At 38.9% G+C, this 22,730-nt stretch overlaps 1 protein-coding gene across 2 annotated transcripts in view; it reads right to left on the bottom strand.

Annotated features, from left to right (window-relative positions):
• Positions 1–1,149: 1,149 nt before the first annotated feature.
• Positions 1,150–22,730, bottom strand: part of zc3h7a (zinc finger CCCH-type containing 7A) — a 93,344-nt gene continuing 71,763 nt past the window's right edge. The window contains exons 16-24 of one of the 2 annotated variants that reach the window (XM_043711978.1): positions 20,236–20,304; positions 19,996–20,108; positions 14,637–14,713; positions 10,216–10,349; positions 7,885–7,990; positions 7,689–7,797; positions 6,616–6,743; positions 4,688–4,851; positions 1,150–2,174 (exon numbers count right to left, since the gene is read on the bottom strand). In XM_043711978.1, the coding sequence (XP_043567913.1) occupies positions 1,985–2,174; positions 4,688–4,851; positions 6,616–6,743; positions 7,689–7,797; positions 7,885–7,990; positions 10,216–10,349; positions 14,637–14,713; positions 19,996–20,108; positions 20,236–20,304 (1,090 nt within the window). In that variant the 3' untranslated portion in view covers positions 1,150–1,984. Of the gene's footprint in view, positions 2,175–4,687; positions 4,852–6,615; positions 6,744–7,688; positions 7,798–7,884; positions 7,991–10,215; positions 10,350–14,636; positions 14,714–19,995; positions 20,112–20,235; positions 20,305–22,730 lie in introns of both variants that reach the window. The other variant, XM_043711979.1, reaches the window with a different exon arrangement.

Here is a 22,730-nt window from a genome sequence, read left to right as displayed (position 1 = left end):
GGTGAGGAACTGGTAAAAGAGGAATATAATGATTATTGGCTGGCTGGGGTGCCCAGGCGGAGGGGGTGGTGTTAAGTTCAAAGTGGACAAAAAAAGACCATGTTGGGAAAGAACGATTAGACAAGAAACACAGAATGAAAAAAGGATCAGGGAAAGAACAACACAATAAAAAGTACAGCCATAGAACAGAAAGATAATGAACAGAAAGACAAAAAAAGACAGTGCAGACAGGCAAAACAAACAACTAAGGGATGACAGAGCATTTTGAAATACACCCCATCAAGACTTGCTGTCAGTTACTAAAGTCATTGCTTCCAAAATCAAATTGGATTTCTGGGATAACGCGCATTTTGGCAATGTGATTCGGCTATAATGTCACTGAAGGATTAGGGAATGGTGTTTTGGAGAATGCTTACCTCCGTTGACAATAGTGTAATTCCAGCAAGGATCAGTTTGTGCACTTTGATCGGCGCATGCACTGATGTCAGCTGTCAATAGAGCAGCTTTCTGTGACAGGCACTGTACAGGAAGCAGCTTTCTCACATTTTTTACTTGTACTGTTCAATTTCCTTTTGTTTCAGTAATAAATATGATTTCAACCCTCATTCAGGCTGTGCTATTCTTTGTGTTAGACTTTTGGGTGATTTTTGAGCGATTGGGAGTGTTATATTTTGCTGGTCTGTCCTCAACCCCACCTTTCCCACAGGCCCCATATTATGCCATTTTCTATTAATCAAAGTTTCGCTAGAATGCAACTATGGTGTTATAGGAGAACTATCTGTACTCATGCTTCCCATGATCAGACAATTTTGGTGTCTCAGCAGTCTCTCCTCACATCAATTTAGTCTTGGGTGTGACAGACAACTCTAACTCATCTTTATGCCATACATTTGGTTCCCTTTCAGTGCTTGCTTCATTTTCTAAATATTTAAAGTAGTTATCTAATTCACTGCAGTGTCTCCTCAAGATAACATCTTAATCATTCACAGTTACCATCAAAATTTCCATCATTTCTGAATGCATCAACTTCCTCTTTGCACATGTGTATTCTTTGTGCCATCTAGAGGTGATGTTTGAACTGTTAACCACTGGCAATTATAGTGGACATCATAATTTAACATACAGAATACAAGGCACTTTAACAATCTGTAATGTAAACATTTTTATATCCTTTATTGACAATATTGGTCCATATATTTTTGCCACCTGGCAATTCTTGTGATTTTTAAGGAAATCAACGTTTAAATAGCAAGCATTGTACTTAACAAAACTTAATAATTTTGAATCCTGTAATGAAATTATTTTATGCAGTTCTTTTAACACCTGCTTCCCAGTTACCAACAATGGAGCACATAATTAAATGCTGGTAAAATTTAAACCATTCAGCTTATATATTGATGAATGATTTTCCTTAAAAACTATTATTTAGAAGAAAAAAGTTATCAAAAGAAGCATCCTATTGCTCTAACAAATTCAATGATGCTAACTCGTCTCTGAACTGTTACACACTATCCAAGTTGGATTGCCACATTACTGAACCCCATTCCTCTTCTGTTTTGACTTATCTGGATACTGAAATGTTTATGAATTCTGTATCGTTTAAGCCTTACATCCACAATCCAAAGTTTTTTCCTATGTCTTAAGTCACTCAAATATATTCCTATGACATTATGGAGAACATCACAAAAATATTCAAGTCCTTGCACTTTAATATAACCCATGATTATTCTTTTTTCAAGTTGCACGTCACCTTGACAGCAGACAACAGCCTGTTGTTAGATGGAAGTGCAGAGAATACTGCTGCCCTCCTAGCCCTACTGTATGCCTCTTTCACAACACCATTGTAGTTATTACTGTAGGAAAGTAAAGCAGGAGAACAATTCAAAGATTTACTGCTTATACACCTTTTAGTTTTGGTTTCAACTGAAAAAAATGTCAACTTCTACCACATTTCTGAAAATTCGAATGTACCATGGTTATTATATCAATTTAAGTCTTTAATCAAAAAATCAAATTTTCCAAAGTCGTCATCATCTGGAGCAATCAAATGGTCCTTTTTGGCTTTCGCTAGTTTCTGCCTTAGAACTTCTCTTCGATCCATCCATTCTTGCAATTCTGCTTTACTATGAGCAAACTGGCAATTCTCCTCCTCTGGACAGTTACCTGTCTCATGCCTGAAATTAACATAAACATACATTACATTTCAAAGGGTGTTGTGTTTCCAAAATGCATTGCTTTGGAATAGACATTGACACAAAGGTACAGAGACAATACAATAATTTTTTTCAAATTAAGGATAGGATAATTATCTTCATAGAAAGTGGACAAATTCAACAAGTGAGACTAAAGTGGGGACAGGGTAGGTGAATGGGAGTCAAGTCCTTTGGCATTAGTGTGTATACATGTTCTTTCTGATTAAAAAGAACAGGGCTCTATGTATTAATATATGTAACTTCCAATACAGGCCATGTGTGCCACACTGCGAGTCCAATTTATAATCTTAATTTGGCTGTCGACATCATTCTTTGCGCACTTAGGATGATTTAGCAAATGTTGTCCACTCACAGAATAAAATTGCATCTTTGTAACTTGTGTAGTTGAGTTCAGTTTTAATTACACCATACATGCCCAAATAGATGGTGTTGCCATGGGATCCCAGCTAGGCCCATCCCTTGCAAATATCTTTCTTGAGAAATGTCTCCAAGATGAAATTACACTTATTTCCTACCCCCTGAATATTTCCTTTATGTACACAATACATTTGCTATATTGGAATCCAATACTGCTTGTAATAATTTCTTTACATGTTTTAATGGGCTCTAACCTATATTCTAATTCAGTTTTAAATGGTGTGGTCAAACATAAGAAACAGGAACACGAGTAGGCCATCTGTCCTGTTTCGCCATTCAATAACGGCATGGCTGATTTTCTTGTGGACTCAGCTCCACCAACCTGCCTACTCACCATAACCCTTAATTCCTTCACTGTTCAAAAATCTATCTTTGCCTTTAAAACATGTAAAGAGGTAGCCTCAACTGTTTCACTGGGCAGGGAATTCCACAGATTCACAAACCTTTGGATGAAGAAGTCCTTCCTCAACTCAGTCCTAAATCTGCTCCCCCTTATTTTGAGGCTATGCCCCCGAGTTCTAGTTTCACCCACCAGTGGAAACAACCTCCCTGCTTCTCTCTTATCTACATCCTTCACAATTTTATATGTTTCTATAAGATCCCCCTCATTCTTATAAATTCCAAAGAGTATAGACCTAGTCTTTTCAATCTCTCCTCATAAGCTAATTCTAGTTTCACACACCAGTGGAAATAGTCTCTTTGTTTCTATCCTATCTATTCCCTTCATAATTTTATATTTCTATTGAATTTCTTTTAAATTCCAGCGAGGACAATGATACAAATTCCCTCTCCTTGATGTCCTAGTTAAGAAATTGGCCAGGATATTCTCTAACATGGTCTAATTGTTTTCAAACAATACTCCAGTTCTGTACTACTAAGTGATTATTTGAATTTCCATTTTGTGGAAGTCAATATGAAATAAAAGCATTAACTGTAAAAGGATAGAGGGCCTGGGTGGCAGATTTTATTAGTTTTTATGTAATGATTAATATTAAGATAACAACATTGATATTCAGAGGGATCTAGGCATACAGGTCCACAGACCCCTGAAAGCTGCAACACAGGTGGATGAGGTGGTCAGGAAGGCATGTAGCACATTTCCCTTATTGGCCGGAGCATCGAATGTAAAAGTTGGCAAGTTATGTTACAGCTGTATAACACTTTAGTTAGACCACATTTGAATATTGCATGCATTTCTGGTCACCACACGACCACAAAGAGGTGGATGCTTTGGAGAGGGCGCAAAGGATGTTGCCTAGTCTGGAGGGTTTTAGTAATGAGAAAAGATTGGATAAAATTGGCATATTTTCACTGGAAAGACGGAGGCTAAGGGGTAATCTGATAGAGAGTCTCCAAAATTATGAGAGTTATACATAGGGTGGATAGTCAGAGGCTTTTTTCCCCCCAGGGTGGAAAGGTCAACTACAAGAGGGCACAGTTTCACGGTGAGAGGGGGCAAGTCTAGGGGAGAAGTGCGGGGAAGGTTTTTCACCCAGAGGGTGGTGGGGGCCTGGAACACATTGCCAGTGGATGTGGTACCAGCAGGCACGTTAACAACCTTTAAAGTGTATCTTGACAGACATTCGTGGGAAGCAGACAGAGGGACAGGAACCACATATGAGCAACAACTAGCGGGTCTTAATAAGGAGTACGCATCGCAGGCTTAGTGGGCCGAAGGGACTGTTCCTGTGCTGTATTGTTCTTTGTTCTGATAAAAAATGAAAGAGAGAAGTGTACTTCAGCAAGGAAGCAAATCTAATCCATGCTCATCGTTAGAAACTTGAAAATATCAAAACAGTAAGAGATATTGTACTCATGCCCTTCAAATATTATAAAGCATAACTTACATTTGGTTCTACTATGGCTAGTCCATGTGAGCAACATAAATTATAAAGACACACAAAGTAGATGCTGCATTACCAATGAGGTTATATACAGATCATTAACTATTTGCCACCAAAACTGGATTAAAGGTTCTGGCAGACAGCTCTCTCTTATTTGAATGATGTAAACAAACTAAATTATTTTGCTAAAAAATTAATTTAAAGTATCCTTACATTTGACAAACACTGAACTGTCCTGTAGGAAAACGATGTTGCCAGCAGTTTTGGTCATCCTCACAACTAAAAACTTTTTCTTTGTGTTTTTCCGAGGTTATATGCTGTTGCCATTGCTTCTCACTATTACAGCTCTTCCCACACAACCAACAATGATAGCCGATCTTTAAAGGAAAGACAATAGGAAATTTCTTCTAAGTGCATTTCACTATCAAAGAGCAGTTAATGTATGGGCAGAGGCAAAAGCCATATGGTGAACAGCAAAAGGAAAAATATACATAGCTGTCATTTCCAAAATATTTCCCATAGGCTGCAGGAGGGCACTATTGTGAATAAGATGAAATGAAAATCTATACAATGATTTTTAAAGTTCCGTTAATAATGTGGTGTACAGAGGCCTGAAACATTAATAGAAACTGTTAAGCAACAACAAGCTAGAGATTTCAGAATTGCGTTGTACAGATGCCTACAAACATGATGAATGCAAGAAATACTCAGATCAGTCAGCATCCAAAAGGAGGCGAGAAGATGAGATTTAAGCATTTTTATCAATTATTAGAATCTTAATTAAACAAACATAAATCAAATAGACAGCTAAAGGCAGGTTATCAAATGAAATTATGAGTTCAAATTTAACCCAAGATGCAAATGCAACTTTTTAAAATATTGGAGACACTCAATACTTCAGTAAACGTGAATTTCAGATGGTGCAGTGAACAAAACTGGATGCCAGCAAAGCTAAATGGATTCCTCTGGCAATACTTGCCACCTTGACTTTCATCTTGGGTGGCCTGGTCTGTCCTCTCTTCCACACAAGGAAGCAGTGGAACAGGGGTGTGGAGGAAGGGGTGGGACCCAACTGGTGGGGTTGGGAGACTTGAACGGGTGGAATGGGGATGGTGGGTGGGTTATAAAGGGGAGCAGGAGGCACTGAAGTGACATATGGAAGGGGGGCTGAATAGGGATAGGGAATAGCGTGCTGTAAGGAATGGGGTAGAGGGTACTGGAGTATGTGGTTATAGGAGGCTCTGGAATGGAGTTGGGAAGAGTTGAGGCTGAAAATGGAAAGATGGGCTGCAATAGGTTGAGGAGCGGAGAGGGTGAGGTGAGGGAGTAGTGCAACTGAAAAACAAGCCCATGGTAACCAAGAAATAGCCCTTGATAATTCTTGAATCTGTCAAGAAAAATATTTTGAGTCCTGCAAACATGAAAGGTCCTTTTATCACTACAAATCTGTACAGACCACTTCTGACATCAAAGTAGGCCTGAACCAAACTGGCACTTTGTACTAATAGTCCACCGCAACAAAAGGAGAATGGGTGACCAGCCAGAGAGTCACTTTCAGAACACTTCCATAATAAGCCAATCCACAACAGGAAAGCCACTAACTTTTCTTCAAGATGTGACACTAGCATTAATCTCACTATGTTACAATTTTAGTTGAACATAAATTAGTTGGTCCAACGAACTACTGTTTTTATAATTAAGATTTTCATTAGTTTCCAATTACAAAAAACAGGAAAAAACTAGAATTGACTGAACACAGTCTCGAGGTGAAAGTGAAAGACAATAACCAATTAAGGGCAATTCCTAGTATAAAGGAAAGTCCCTCCCTTCCTCCATTCCAGTTGAGACAGTTCGACAAATAAATGTAATCAAACAAGGTATCAAGACAAAATAGCTCAAAGCCAATTGGATTCAGCCCAAGATTTGTAACTTAAGAGACATAATTCCCACCAAGTTTGCTAGGTTCTAAGGATTTGAACTTCATTTACAGTATTACATTTTGCTTGTGAGCATACCGTCTTCCCATCATTGATAAATCCTGTCGAAGTGCTTCCAACCTGTGGTACAACTGTTCAACTTAAAAAAAAATCTATTCAACAATGGAGCAATTAATCTACTACCACTCACAATTGATCACTTACCACAAGATCAGCATAGTCGGTTGGCATGTGGATTTGTTTCCCATTTTCCTTGGGTGCATTAACTACTTCCTCTTTCTCTGGCTCCTGGCTCTTCAGCCACATTTCATACAGCTGTTCCATGTCTAAGACTGGTCAAGTTTAATTTAAAGCAGTACAGTTAAAAAGGAACTCAAGTCATGGAAAAGTTAAACAACAATAAGCTGTAATTTAAACAAACGAGTTGATTGATTTTCAGACTGAAAGATGTAGTTGGGATTAGTGTGATATGGTAGTGTAATGCTTTAATTTGCATTATAGTCCATTAAGCTTGCCCAACATTTTAAATTAAAACAGTCTGTCCATGAAAGGCTTTCTGTCGTAGAAATTTGAACACATAAGCATTATGAAGGAAGTCAGTTACAAATGCTTCTTTAATGATTTCATGTATCAAACCATGAATCAGATATTTGCAGATTAGAATTTCAGAGATTGTATTTTTCACTTTAAGCTTTTAATTCTTCTCCCCAAAGCATGCATATAAGGTTCTAATAAAATATCACATTAGAAAACAGTGCCATTGTAGTCTTTTGTTTACACAATTAATGGCCTCAGGCTAAAATCAGATTTTTCACTCTGAGAAATACAAGAATTAATATACATCATCAATGCAGAACAATACTCACAATGTACTTAGGAAGCTGCATTATGAAATCGTTATGGTGTATTTATAATGGCATTTGCAGGAAATAAGGTAGTTAGCTTCTTAAGTGAAAACATACATTTTGCTTCAGTAGGAAATGTTGGACAATATTGGTTTAAGAATCAAAGGGTAGGGTCAGCTTATCACGAAGAACAGTCATTTAAAATTCAAATTATTTAACTACAGATCGTTCTCCATAAATGTGACAGCTGTAGAAGATCGCTATAGCCGTTCACCAGAACGTTTGCATAATCCAAATAGCGTCCACAACTCATCAATCGTGTTATGGCCAATTCGCGTTGATGAAACGTGCGTTATTTCAGAACAACCTGTATAGGTTTCAAAGTCACTTTGCATTTTAAGCAGAGACAACAAAGCTTGAATTAGCACTTACTGTTACTGTCTTTCATATAGGTCCACATGTCTTTTTCCTCAAGACTGTGGGCAAATGAGCAAAGCCCGGTGTATGTACATTTCTTTCCTTTAGCTATATGCAAGCATAACTGAAAGAGAGTTACAAAAGGAGGTTCAACTGGGAATATACTTAAAACAAAAACATACTGTTCAAAAACATTATTCCAAACACTTACATCAAATTGCTGTGGAATTGGTTTCTTTGATGGTAGAGGACGTATAGTTGTCCATTTCTTACGCTCATTGGACATCACTAGTAGCACACGACGTTCTTTGGTCCAACTTTAAATAGTTAAAAAAAGTTAATATGACACTTCAAGTACAGAAGGTTATCATATGTGAACTAAATGTCTCCCATGCAGTAGTATCTGTCCATTGCAAAAAGAGTGTTTGCACAATGACTAATAGTAAAGCTATTCATAAATAGTGTCATTATAGGGTAAATATTAAAAAAAATAACTTGGCCTCTGCCCATTGTTTACAACGAAACTGAAATAATGTTCACACAGCAAGATGGGACAGATGAGAATCATGGGTCCATGTTCAAGGAGAAATCTCATTACTCTGTTTGTAAAACACAAAAGCTGCTACCAACAGCAGGGCAAAGAAACCAAACTAGTGGTGAAACTAGTTACCCTAATCATTATTTAGATGCAAATGATGCAATGACCACAAACGAGGCCAGATACTCGACAAGTATGGAAATGAAAAAGTTACTGCAGTAATATGATACACTGCTGTTAGGTTCACTTGAAAAAAAATCTCATTGGCTTCAACTCAAACACAATGAGCAGTACGAAAATTCTGAATTTGCATAGAAGATGGAACAAAGAAAACTACAGCACAAGAACAGACCCTTCGGCCCTCCAAGCCTGCACCGATCCAGATCCTCCAGCTAAACCTGTCGGCTATTTTCTAAGAATTTGTATCCCTCTGCTCCCTGGCCATTCATGTATCTGTCTAGGTACATCGCAAATGACGCGATCGTGCCACCTCCGCTGGCAATGTCTTCCAGGCACCCACCACTCTCTGCGTAAAGACCTTTTCACGCATATCTCCCTTAAACTTTTCTCCTCTCACCTTGAACTCATGGCCCCTAGTAATTGAGTCCCTCACTCTGGGGAAAAAAGCTTCTTGCTGTCCACCCTGTCTACACCTCTCATAATTTTGTAGACCTCAATCAAGTTCCCCCTCAACCTCCGTCTTTCCAATGAAAATAATCCTAATCTACTCAACCTCTCTTCATGGTTAGCGCCCTTCATACCAGGCAACATCCTAGTGAACCTCTTCTGCACCCTCTCCAAAGCATCCACATTCTTTCGGTAATGTGGCGACCAGAACTATTCGCAGTATTCCAAATGTGGCCTTACCAAAATCCTATACAACTGTAACATTATGTCAAGTACTCTCAAGTCAAAGTATTCTTTTAGTTTTAAGTATTAATTACTGTCAGACAACCAGTGGCACTGAAAATTAACTATCACAAGTATGGAATTGCTTTCCTTCAGTTGAATGTTTTTGTAAGGCCATTATTCTACTTATTCTTTCAATTTATCTTCTTTAAATTTTAAGTCAATCTTTACTTTCCGTTTCAATTCTTCTTTCTGCATCAGATTTGACGATGAATTTCATTCTAACTTCCTTCTCGATACTGAACTGCTATTTTCAAAATCTTTCAATCAGATCGGGTTGAAGAGATATTCACTCAGAGAATACTCCACTTTCTGTGCTGCATGCTTTCAGCAACACTTAGTACAAAATACTGTTGATAATAAACAGGCAATGGCAAGTCTTACAGTGGGTACCATTTGCAGTCCTAAATTTGCTGTTGTAGAATAATGTATCATTGTGCAAGTCTGCAACCAGCAAAATAACAATAACTAAATTGTATGCTCAAGATTTTATGAATTTTGTGAGACTCTTAGTTGCTTAAAAATGCTGAATTGAAACATATTAATCACAGAATCCCTTCAGTGTGGAAACAGGCCACTTGGCCTATCAAGTCTGCACCCCCCCCGACCCCCGAAAAGCATCCCACCCAGATCCATCCCCGTCATCCTCATTTCCCATTGGCTAATCCACCTGCCTCCACATCCCTGGATACAATGAACAATTTAGCATGGCCAATTCACCTAACCTGCACATCACTGGACTGTGGGAGGAAACCAAAGCACACAGAGGAAACCCACGGTGACCCGAGGAAAACGTGCAAACTCCACACAGACGGTCACCTGAGGGTGGAAATGAACCCGGGTCCCTGGCGCTGTGAAGCCGCAGTGCCAAAATTTGAGTCGCCATGCCATCCGAAATTGTAGCAGTTGATCACTTAAAATTCAACTAAGTGGCTGTTCATAGCTTGATACAAAACATACTGTGCATTAGGAGTGAATCAGCAAAAACAACCATTATAGAGATGTCTGTGGTGCTATATTACAGTCACTTAATATAGATTATTAGTGCTTCAGGAATACTGATCATTTGACTGAATGGATGGTTTAGCTACTCACGGGTGTCTTGCTTTAGCATTGCAGTATTTTCGGTTCTTATCTGGCTCGCTGACTTGCCCATGCCTCCAACACTGTCCACACACAAATTTGAGCTTTAAGTTGAGGTTTCTGGATTTTGTCATGCTAAGAGGTACCTTAAAAGGAGAAAATCTGTTTATTACAGACTGCTCATGACAATCAACTTTTTCAATACACCTTAAATTGTATGAGGAGAGGTCTGAAATGCTATAATAAGATGATAGATTTTGAACTGCAATATGATCTTGAATCAAAAGGACATCCGTCCAAAAGTGTGGAAAAAATATTACTGCAGTGGCTTTCGTTACTGTCAACATGATTATTACTTTGCATTAATTTGAAAGCTGCACATTTTATGCATTAAGAACATAAAAACTCGGAGCTGGAATAGGCAATTCAGCACCTCGAGTCTGGCTGATCTTATCTTGGCCTCAACTTTCTTGCCAACTTTCCATAACCCTTCAAACCAGTTACTAATTAAAAACCCATCTCCTTACGTTTACTCAATTTCCCAGCGTCCATCGCATTCTGTGGCAGTTAATTCCACAGAAGCACGATTCCTTGAGTGATTTCTACTCATCTCTTTTAAAGCTGCTACTCCTTATTCTATATTGATTACCTATAATTGAGAAATGCACTGTTCATTGGTAGAATGGTACTTATGGGTAATATCCAGTTAACAAAAAGTTACTGACTTGTGCAAACAGACATTAATTTATACAGTGCAAGTGTATAAACACCATAAAGCACAGAATGGAGTCAGTACCATTCAGTTCCAGATCATGTATGTGCTGGCGAAACAAGGCACCAAGTATAAGTTATCTCCTCTGTGGAAGATTGGTCAGAAGGATAGTCTTCTGACTGACAGCTGAAAAATGCTGCTTCAGCTCCTAACTACTTCTGCTGGGGGATCTGTTGTCACAGCATGCCTCGCTGGTCTGTCCTGTGCCATCCTCACACATCGACTGTAGCTTGCCTGCAATTACTCTGTGACATCCATCATTTAACTACAGCTAGTTTGATCCCTCCTTCCACACACTTGTATTTGCTGGTAAGCCACTCACCTATTTACAAGAGGTACATGACAGGAATGAAAATGGATATAGGTTTGCTCGCTGAGTCAGAAGGTTCGTTTTCAGACATTTCGTCACCATACTAGGTAACATCATCAGTGAGCCTCTGAATGAAGCACTGGTGGTGTAGCCTGCTTTCTATTTATATGTTTGAATTTCCTGTGGTGACATAATTTCTTATGGTGATGTCATTTCCAGTTCTTTTTCTCAGGGGCTGGTAAATGGGATCCAAATCAATGTGCTTGATAAAGTTCTGGTTGGAATGCCATGCTTCTAGGAGTTTGCGTGCGTGTGCTAGGATGGTTGTGTTGTCCCAGTCAAAGTGGTGTTCTTCCTCATCCGTATGTAAGGATATTATTGAGAGTGGGTCATGTCCTTTTGTAGCCAGCTGATGTTCAAAAAGAACGGGTACCCAATGAACACAGTTTGCTGATTTCTCAGCAACAAACCCAAACAAGCAGACAAAACATGTCCAGAAACCCGAGCCACTCTCCCCTATGTCAAAGATATCTCAGAGATGACTGCCAGACTACTCAGACCCCTTGGCATCATAGTAGCCCACAAACCCACCAACACACTAAAACAGCAGCTAATGAACTTGAGAGACCTTATACAGACAAGAAGCAAAACTAATGTCATTTACAAAATACCTTGCAAGAACTGTAACAAACACTACACTGGGTAAACAGGCAGAAAACTAGCCACCAGGATACATGAGCATCAACTAGCCACAAAATGACATGACCCTCTCTCACTAGTATCCTCACATACGGATGAGGAAGGAAACCACTTCAACTGGGACAACACATCCATCCTCGGACAAGCCAAACAAAGACATGCACAAGAATTCCTAGAAGCATGGCATTCCAACCGGAACTCTATCAACAAACGCATTGACTTGGATCCCATTTACCACCCCTTGAGAAAAAGAACAGGAAATGACACCACCATAGGAAATTATGTCACCACAGGAAATGGCATCACCAACCCTAGGAAACTCAAACATATAAATAGAAAGCAGGCTATACACCACCAGTGCTTCATTTGGAAGCTCATTGAAGATGTTACCTAGTATGATGATGAAATGTCTGAAAACAAACTTCCCAGCTCAGCGAACAAACCTACATCCAGAACTTCAACCTGAGCTAAACAAACTTCTCAAAACTCGCTAGGAATGAAAATAGAACAATTTAATAAGGGTTGATATTTTATTTTTTATATTTTAGGCTCAGAAATGCATTGAAAGAAAAATATGAGAATAGGATAAAGGGAAATAGGGTTAGGATAGGTACCTTCAACACCAGGTAGCATATAGCAAAAAAAGTGATGGATTGGCTGACTTTTTCTACTTTGGTGCTGAAATGGTTGTCAACATATAGAGAGGAATAATTTCCAATTGTTCTGACTGGTTTTGGTAAAGAGACACAGTTGGGATTATTTTCCATTCTCAAGGAGCTTTGTTTTGAAGGACATTGCTGAATAAATTCAAAGTGGAAAGATATGACCTCGATTCCAGTAAACCGTAAAGTAATTTACATCTCTGACGCTGGTTAATCTTGGCTCCAATCCTACATATTACCACATCAAAACATTCAAACTTGAATCATGACTGTCACTGACATGTTTGCAATACCCTGCTCACTTCTACTTTACTCCTCCCAAAAATAGTGATTTGACAACACGAATGCCATGTAGAAACAGGGTTCTGTGGATATCACACTAGTGCAGATCACAAAGGTATCAAGTTTAACATTGGAACAAGCACTTGAAAGTTGCATGTTTTCAGACACCAAGTATGTAGCTAAGTTTCAGAAGTTAGAGGTCTGCAACAATGCAAATAGTATCTGGAATTTGTACATCAGTCTGACTGCAATACCAGTAACTAACAGTAATGAAGTTCTGATGAACAACAGTTTATGACACTTTTGTCTTTTTAAATAAATTACAAAGTACCAGAGCTAGAAAACTTGGAACAATGGTTATTCCAACTGGATAACTGGTACAATAAATCATTACTCTGGGGTTAAAAGAGAGAATGGAGGTCAGTTAGCTTAGTAGGCTGGCCAGATAGTCTGCAATGTAGAGTGATTCCAACTGAGTGGGTTCAATTCCCGCACCAGCTGAAGAACTTCTGGAATTTGTACATCAGTCTGACTGCAATACCAGTAACTAACAGTAATGAAGTTCTGATGAACAACAGTTTATGACACTTTTGTCTTTTTAAATAAATTAATAAACTCCTTCTCAACATTTCCCTTTACCTGAGGTGTGGTGACCCTCAGGTTAAACCACCACCAGTTGTCTCTCTCTAATGAATGAGCAGTCCTATGGTTTGATAATTTAACACAGAATGCTGGCATTTGGTTTTCTAGACATGCGTGTTTCTTTAAATCTGAACTGTGCTGTTCACTCAGCAATTGTTCAGCTTAATTTGTAATATGCCTTTAATTGGATTTGCTTGGACCAGATCTTGGATCAAAAGCTGAGAAAAAGACAGAAAATCACTTTTGTATGTGAGATGGGAATTATGTATAAGGCGATTTGTAAACATAGCTTAATCTCATGAATGTGGATACATGAATTTAAAAATGGAAATTGTTAAAAGTAAAGTCAAAATATCCAGAATAAACTGACATAGAATTGTGTTTGGGTACAATTATCTCTTGCCTTCTACTCCTAAGTCTATACTGGGTATTCACGTACCATTTACAGAAATATAAGACACAGGCACACTGTCACAAAATATAGTAGCTAACCTCAGGTAAGTTAGATAAGTAATTCAATCTGTAAATTCTTATTCAATCCTAGCACATTTAGGACTGAATAGGTCTGTCCACTATCAGTTTTGAGAGCTACATTTCATTCAATCAATGAAAATAACTTACTTGCTGTTTTTAAACACTGTAATGTTACCCAAATCAATTTCCCTGTCTGAACTCACATTTAGAAAATCAATATCCATGTCAAGGAATACTCAATGAATTTCAGCACTATATCAATTTTCCATAAAACTTCTGTTGTGCAATTATCTTTCTGCTGCAGTGAAGTTGTAATAAAATGTTCCTTGTACTTAACTACCACTCAAATTCAGAGAATGCTTTAACCAAACAACTTGCTATTTTTCTGGTAGCATTCAGGGGTTGTCAGGATATGGGCATCAAAGTAGCTTCCAGAATATTAGCAAATGCATTTGTAGAACTCAAAATAAGCTTTTAAGGCCTTTTTCTTTAATCAGCACCTGAGGAATTATCAAACATTGGAATATACTAATCAAACAGCAGACTGGTCAAACCTGAATTACGTATAAAAACATATGTAAAAGATGTTTACCTGTCCTGACTGGGTACTAGCTTCCAGATTCTGCCAATACTTTTTTGATTCCTGAGCAATTGCTTCATGAGAGATATCTGGTGATTTAAAAATAAATTCAATATTTAAACACACAAATATATTCAAGACATAAAACATGTCTGACATCTGATTTTTGCAACTGCTTTAAGCTCCATTCCCAAGTCCATGCACCACAGTGTGTGGCTCAGTTGGTTGCCCTCATGCCTGTGAATCGCAAGAGTCCAGCTTCAAGTTCTATTTTAGGGCCTGAGCACAATAATGCAACTTACAGTCCAGTGCAGTACCGAGGGAGGGCTACATCGCAGAGGTGCCATCTTGGATACATGTTAAATTGGAGCTTCGACACCCCCGGCTCAATGTAAAAGATTACACAGATAATTTCAAACAATAGCAGGGGAATTAAACCCAGTATGCTAGGAAACAATCATCCCTTAATCAACACCACAAAACCATATTATTTGGTCGTCATAGGAGGTTTGATGTGTGCAAATTGGCGGCCAATTTTCTTACATTATAACAGCGACTGCATGTCAAAAGTACTTCATAGGCAAAAAGCACTTGGAGTTGTTCAGTGGTCATGAAAGGTGCTACATAAATGCAAGTTTTTCTTTGTAAACTTCCTAAAATCAAGTCTATTACAGCCATATTGTCTCAGATTTTTAAAATAGGGATGTTGTATAACAATAATAGAAATGTATAAATACATCTATCAAACTTAAATAATTACAGTAAATTTTACTTTGGTAGGGGATACTACAAAGGAATACTTGCTTGTAACAAATTTGCGAACAAGAAATTTTGAATGTTAATGAATGCCATTCAAACTGTTCTGGTCCCAGCTCACAGTAATACCTGACAGGTCAGATTCTACAGTGAAGCCTAAAGACAATGCCAGAGAGATGAAGAAAGTACTGGCTAAAGTAGGCAGAGAAAATAAGACTCATGGGAAAGCCAATGGATTGGCAGTGGCAGATACTTTAGCAAATATTCCATAGCACTCAGCAGGAATTTATTCCAGTCAAAGAGAAGGGCTCGATGAGTAGGACGAGTAATGTAACTAACAAAGGCAGTCAAGGAGAACATTAATCAAAAGCTAAGGCATACAAAGTGGCTAAAACTTGTGCTAGGCCAGAGAATTAGGACTTATTTTTTGGAAGAACAAGCGGGAGATGACTAAAATAATTAATGGGAAGGAAACTGATTCTGAAAGTAAATTGCCAAGAAGTATGTAAACAAACAAGAGCTTCTACAGGTATATCAAAGAATTACAATAGATAAGGCAAGTGGAGGATGTGACTGGAGAATTAATAACAAAGTACAGGCAAAATGGTAGATAACAAACAAATATTTTGCATCCCTCTTCATGGGAGAAGACGACACTATAAAACATCCCAAGGATAACACATAAGCAAGGTGCTCATGGAAGGGAAGGTTTTCTAACAGTTTCTGTCAAATACTTTGTCCCTCATGATAAAGTGATGGGAACTAATGCCAGGACTTGATGGCTTGCATCCAAGGATTATAAGAAAATTGCTGCAGAAATTGTGGATGCATTGATCAAAATATTTTGTTTTGATTCCAGGAGGACTTCAGCTGATGGGCATTGCATTAGCAGTTTTCCAAAGTTCAAGGAGGGAGGGAGACACAAAGCAGAAAATTATAGACCAGTCAGCTTAAAATCTGTCATTGAGAAAATACTAGTCTATTAATAAGGAACAAATAGCAGGACATTTAGAAAAGCACAATGCAATCACAGTCAACATAGTTTATGAAAAAGAAATTATGTTTGGCTAAGAGAGCTATTTGAGGATATAACAAGGAGGGTTGACATGGGGAACAGGTAGAAGTAGAATATATGGATTCAATGAAGTGCCACATAAACGATTTTTGCACAAGACAGAACCTCACAGTAACGGGGTGATCCTCAGTAATCCTCAACATGTACTGGGTTTGTTTAACACACAGAAGTCAGAGTCAGGATTAATGAATCTTTTTCAGATTTCAAAGGTGTGGTAAGGAAAAAAAAGAGTGCCACTAGGAACAGACCCTTTGGTCCAACTCATTCATGCTGGCCAGATCAATCTAAATTAATCTAATCCTATTAGCCAGGATTTGGTCCATATCCCTCTAAACCCTTCCTATTCATATAGCCATCCAGATGCCTTTTAAATGTTGTAGTTGTACTCACCTCCACAACTTCCTCTGGCAGCTCATTCTATACACACATCACCCTCTGTATGAAAAAGTTGTCCCTTAAAAGGGACCTAATCCTTCTCCTCTCACCTTTGTCCTCTAGTTTTGCACTCCCCTGCCCTGGGGAAAAGCCCTTGACTATACACCCGATCCATGGCCCTCATGTTTTTATAAACCTCTCTAAGGTTACCCCTCAGCTTCCAACGCTCTAGGGAAAACAGCCCCAGGCTATTCAGCCTCTCCCTATAGCTCAAACTCTCCAGTCCTGGCAACATCCTTGTAAATCTTTTTCTGTACCCTTTCAAGTTTCACATCTTTCCTATAGCAGAGAGACCATAATTGAATGCAGTATTCCAAAAGTAGCCTAATAACCTATACAGCTCCCAACTCCTATGCTCAATACCAACAAACGTAAGAGTACCAAACGTTTTCTTCACTGCTCTGTCTACCCACGACTCCGTTTTCAAGGAACTATGTACCCGCACCTTAAGGTCTCTTTGATCAGCAACACTCCCTTAAGTGTACAAGTCCCGCCCTAAGGATTTGGAGGAGGGACAGAGTAAAATATATCCAAATTTGTTGACGGTATGAAAATAGATGAGAGATGTGATGAGGACGTAAGAAATCTGCAAGGAGATATAGACAGGTTGAATGTATGGGTAAAAATTTGGCAATTGGATTTTGCCGTAGGAAAGTGTAAGGTGATGCACTATGGTAGGAAGTATCAAAAGGATTGAATGGAGAGAGACCCCAGAAAAGTGAAGTACATCGTGATCTGGCTGTTCTTATACATGAAGCACAAAACATTAGCATGCAGGTGCAACAAGTAAATATAAAGGCAAATGGAATTTTGCTCTTCATTACCAGGGTTCCAAGATTTAAAACAGTTACAACTACAAAAGGTGTTGGCAAGTCACACTTGGAGTACTGTGAACAGTTTTGGTCTCCATGTTTAAGGATTTACTGGTACTGGAGGAAGTTCAAACGAGATTCACTAGGTCGATGAAGATCATACTTGATTTATCAAGAATGGCTAAAAACAGCTTAGGCCTTTACTCAGTAAGAGATTAGAAGAATGAGGGGTAATTTTAATGAAACATCCAAGATTCTGAGGGTTCTTGACAAGGTAGATATTGAAAAGTTGTTTCTACTAGTGGGAGAATCTCGAACTAAAGGACACACACTTAAAACTAAGATGCACTGGAATTTATTCTCCTATGGGGTAGTAATGCCTGAAATTGTCCACCCCAGAGTGTTGTATATCACTGAAAGTATGTAAAAAGACGTAGGTAGTTTTGAAGTAATAGGAATTTGAGGGTTGTGTGGACCTGGCATGAAAGAAGAGTTGAGGCTGAGGACAAATTAGCCATGTTGTTAATGATTGGCAGGGCAGGCTTGAGGGGTTGAAGGACCTATTCCTATCCATTACATTCTTATCATAAAGTCTTTACAGTTTGGTTACTGTGATTAGTCACTGAACATATTCATGAGGCTGCTAACGTTCTTTTAACATAAAATGAGTTTATTAAACATAAAGAGGGGAAAACCCAAACTACCTGTAAGACAACTTAGAAAGACCTGATAAACAGCAAAAAAGATTACCTTTTCTCCCTTTACATTCATTCAATCCCAGAGAAGGATCACTCCTATCTTACCTCTATAATTTCTTACTAAACTGATGCTTTTCAGCTGTGATGGCCCATCCTGCACAGGGACTTTCTTCCAGCTGTGATACCAACCCCGCAAGAGAGCCCCTTCCAGTTGTGACACCCAGAGACCCCCTTCCAGCTGTGATACCCCAGAGACCCCCTTCCAGCTGTGAAACCCAGAGACTCCCTTCCAGCTGTGACATCCAGAGACCCCCTTTCAGCTGTGACATCCAAGAGACCCCCTTCCAGCTGTGACACCTAGAGACCCCCTTCCAGCTGTGACACCCAGAGACCCCCTTTCAGCTGTGATGGCCCAGAGACCCCCTTCCAGCTGCAATGGCCCAGACACCCCTTCCAGCTGTGACAGCCCAGAGACCCCCTTCCAGCTGTCATGGCGTAGACACTTTCGTTTTCTCAATTCTGAGACTGAGGAGAGAGACTTCCACAAACTGTTACAACCTGGAGACTTCTACAAACTAAATTCTCTCAGTCTGGAGATTTTACACATAAACAAACTGCCCTTTTTCTAGGATAACTTTGTTTCTTCTTCTGAACTCAATCTATTTCTGGCCCTGACCATCTTTTTCTGTGTAGATCATAACACCTACTGTGTAAGCACTTAGCAATTGACTCAAGAGATAACTGGTAAAGTCATTTAACTTAAAACACATGCTCCTTTGTTAATGATGTTTGATCTCAACACATTGTTCAAAAATAACTGTGTGTGTACAGTCCTGGTCACCCTGCTATTGGAAGGATATTATTGGAGAGGGTTCAGAAAAGATTTACAATGCAAATAAATGTATATTTACTGCTGGTGTTCCTCCATTAATTACATTAATATAATAATTCCCAGGATTTATCAAGACAATGTATACCTCACTATTACAAGTATTTCCTAAGGACTGTGTTATAACACAGATACGATGTCAGTCTGCAAACCAGAAGTGAAAATAAGACAAAATAGTACATTTAGGGAGGTGCATTTAAAAAGTTATAAATAATCTTTAGTCTACACCCACCACAATAAATGCTGTTCCCTACAGGCCCAAAGTAATCTCTGGAATAGTTAATCCATTTGCCTGAACATAAATTGACCCCACAAGTCTCTGCACAGCGAACTTCTGATCTCAACTGAGAAGCTACTCAGAGGAAATATCACAGGGAAACACTTCAGCTTACAGTCTAAGAGAAGTCATATCACAAAATCACAAAATGGAATGGGTTGTCACCCAACACAGTGAATACAGACTTGACTGAGGAAAGAAACTTTACAAATTCCAGATTCAGACTGTAGAGGGCCTGTGGATAAAGGGGAAAGTAAGATTACTCAGAATGGATGCTGAATATTTAGCATGCTGAGCTAGAGGGTGAATGAACCGGCCCATTGCTATTCCAATTTTGTTGCATCTTCATTTCAGTTAGATAACGTCTGTGGAATACAGAATTAGCAGGCTTCAAAAGGAAAAAAAACTCTCCAGTATCACTGAACGTACGTGTGTCATGTTGCATCATCCAGACTTTCAGTTCTATCAAACTGTGCGCATAGAAACACTCATCCTCTCTGTTACAACCAAAGCGAACTTCATGGCGGCAGAGATCAAGCAATCTGGTACTGTCAAAAGATCGGATTTTAGAGCATTTCACCATTGTCTCTCGCAGGATGTGAACAAGGCACCTGTTTAAAAGGAAAAAACAGGTACTGAGAATCTGAACAGGAGCCTTGCTGTACATATCTGGTATTGTCAAAAGATCGGATTTTAGAGCATTTCACCATTGTCTCTCGCAGGATGTGAACAAGGCACCTGTTTAAAAGGAAAACAGGTACTGAGAATCTGAACAGGAGCCTTGCTGTACATTTAATAATTTTACTGAGGAACTGATAAAAGTAAATCCACTCAACTCAAAAGTTGCTACTGATTATCAACATTGAGAGTTGCAAGTGTTCAAGTTATGTAGACTTATCACAGTTCTTACAAACTGGCTGTCCTGTCACCTTTCACATTTTCTGTTTCTACTGGAAAAATGTAACAAAATGTACAACTGAACCGGCTAGCAATCAGATTTCTGGGCCATCCTCACAGTGATTTTCTAAGACAGATGAACTCGATTATTCTCCTGATTGTGGTCAGATGATATGTCTCAGATTTTTGAAACAAGTTAATACAAATCAAGTCACGATAGAAAACAGTCGAGTGTGGAGTGCTGGAAAAGCACAGCAGGTCCGGCAGCATCCGAGGAGCAGGGGAATCGACGTTTCGGGCATTAGCCCTTTATTTTGCCCGAAATGTCAATTCTCCTGCTCTTTGGATGTTGCCTGACCTGCTGTGCTTTTCCATCACCGCACACTCAACTCTGATCTCCAGCATCTGCAATCCTCACTTCCTCCAACATAGAAAACAGTCAATTAAGAAAGAAACTATAAGGAAGTTCTATGAAATCAGGCTGCCATTTCTGACCAACTATCAAACATCAAATTCACAAAGCTCATATACACATCCATATATTTCATAAAACTAAAGCCATGCAGGTACAATACAAAACACAGTAACTGATAAAAGAGACAATTATAGCTGGGGTTTTTCAAAATCAATAATTTAAAGAAAAGGGTTGGTACTGAAACGAACTAGGGTGGAGAACACAATTGCCTCATAAATTAAATGAAAGAGAAGATGGTGAAGTTCACCATGAACTGAGAAACAAGAGGTGGGAGAAGAAATAATACAGCATGAATTAGGAGAAGTGACTAGAATGTGTAAACTGGGAACGTACGGCAGTAGGGTGCAAGCTTGCATGTGAAGGAGGGTATCATTTCTATAAACTGAAGATGGAGGCAGTGCCTCCATGCCAACATGCAATTGCATAAAACTACTTCAGAATTATTTATCAGAGTTAATGCATAGTGTCTATGTAAATATCCATGGTACAAAAACAGAAATGGCTACCGAAACTCAGCATATCTGGCAGCATCTGGGGGAGAAAGCAGTCAATGTTTCAGGTTCAATGACTCTTCTTCAGAATTGACTGTAATTTGGAAAAGGTGATATACATATTGAGAACAGGCGTCTGGTACATGGCTTTGCACTTTCTGTAAAATTGACTTATGCCCTTGTAGTGACTATGGGATCCTTGATTAGGAGGGGATGTGGGGTTTGTTGACCCGGGCTGATCAGGGAGCCCTGGCTGACAGATATAAACAGATTGTGCCCTTTGAGGAGGCCACTGCTTGTCAATGACCACACGGGTGTCTTCGTTCTGTCCAGGTGGTGGAATATAAATAAAGATTTACACACTTGCTGTTTCTCACTGTATCCAACACCTGCACACATGCGACGGGAAACATTAAGCACTACTGCTGTCAGGTGGTAGTGTGGGGAACCATAAAAAAGAGAAATGAAAATAAAAGAAAAAAAAGAGGAAAAAAAATAAACAGGAGGTTTTGCCCTTTGAGGATGGCACTACTTGTCACTGGCCACTCGGGTGTCTCCTTTCTTCCTGGTGGTGGAATAGCGATAAAGATTTATACACCTGTTGTTCTCCACTGTGTCCTATACCTGCACACACTCAACATGGGTGCTGGGGAAAATAAGCACTACCTCAGTTAGGCGGTAGTGCGGGCAAAAAGAAATAAAAAAAAAAGAAAAAAAACAGGAGATTGAGGCTTGTCCTCATTTCTCTGAAAACTGGTTGAACAGTAGGGTTTAGGGTCTGGCTTTGCCACTCTTCTCCCTTGTAAATTGCTGTTCCCTGTATACAGCTGTTAATGTTAATTGTTTGTAAATTGTAGTGTTTAATAAATTTTTTAAAAAAGAGAGAAATAAAATAAATAAACAGGAGATTTAAAGCATATTTAAAACATTCTAGGAACTGGCTCTGAACTGGCAGGTACTGAGCACATGTAAATAAAGGCTGACTTGGTGATGGGATGCCATCCTCTGTGCAGTTATTTCAGCCCCGTAGTAACTTCAGTGCAATTATTTAGGATTGCAGTCACAGAGGACACACCCTTTAGTATTTTAGTTAAATGCACTGGTTGCTAGCTTGCTATACAAAAGCATATAGACAGAATGGCTTCCATTTTAAGGGATTGCTTGCTTAATAGAAATGCAGTGATGATCTGGAAATCTGAATAGGATATACTAAAGATAACAAAAAGATGCCTACATATTCCACATTTAGTTGTTATACTTAATTACAGAGGCATTGTTATTCAATTTCCACCTTGTATCCC

This window comes from Chiloscyllium plagiosum, chromosome 21, assembly GCF_004010195.1.
Source record: "Chiloscyllium plagiosum isolate BGI_BamShark_2017 chromosome 21, ASM401019v2, whole genome shotgun sequence".
NCBI lineage: Eukaryota > Metazoa > Chordata > Chondrichthyes > Orectolobiformes > Hemiscylliidae > Chiloscyllium > Chiloscyllium plagiosum.
This window is presented reverse-complemented; position numbering and strand designations above follow the sequence as displayed.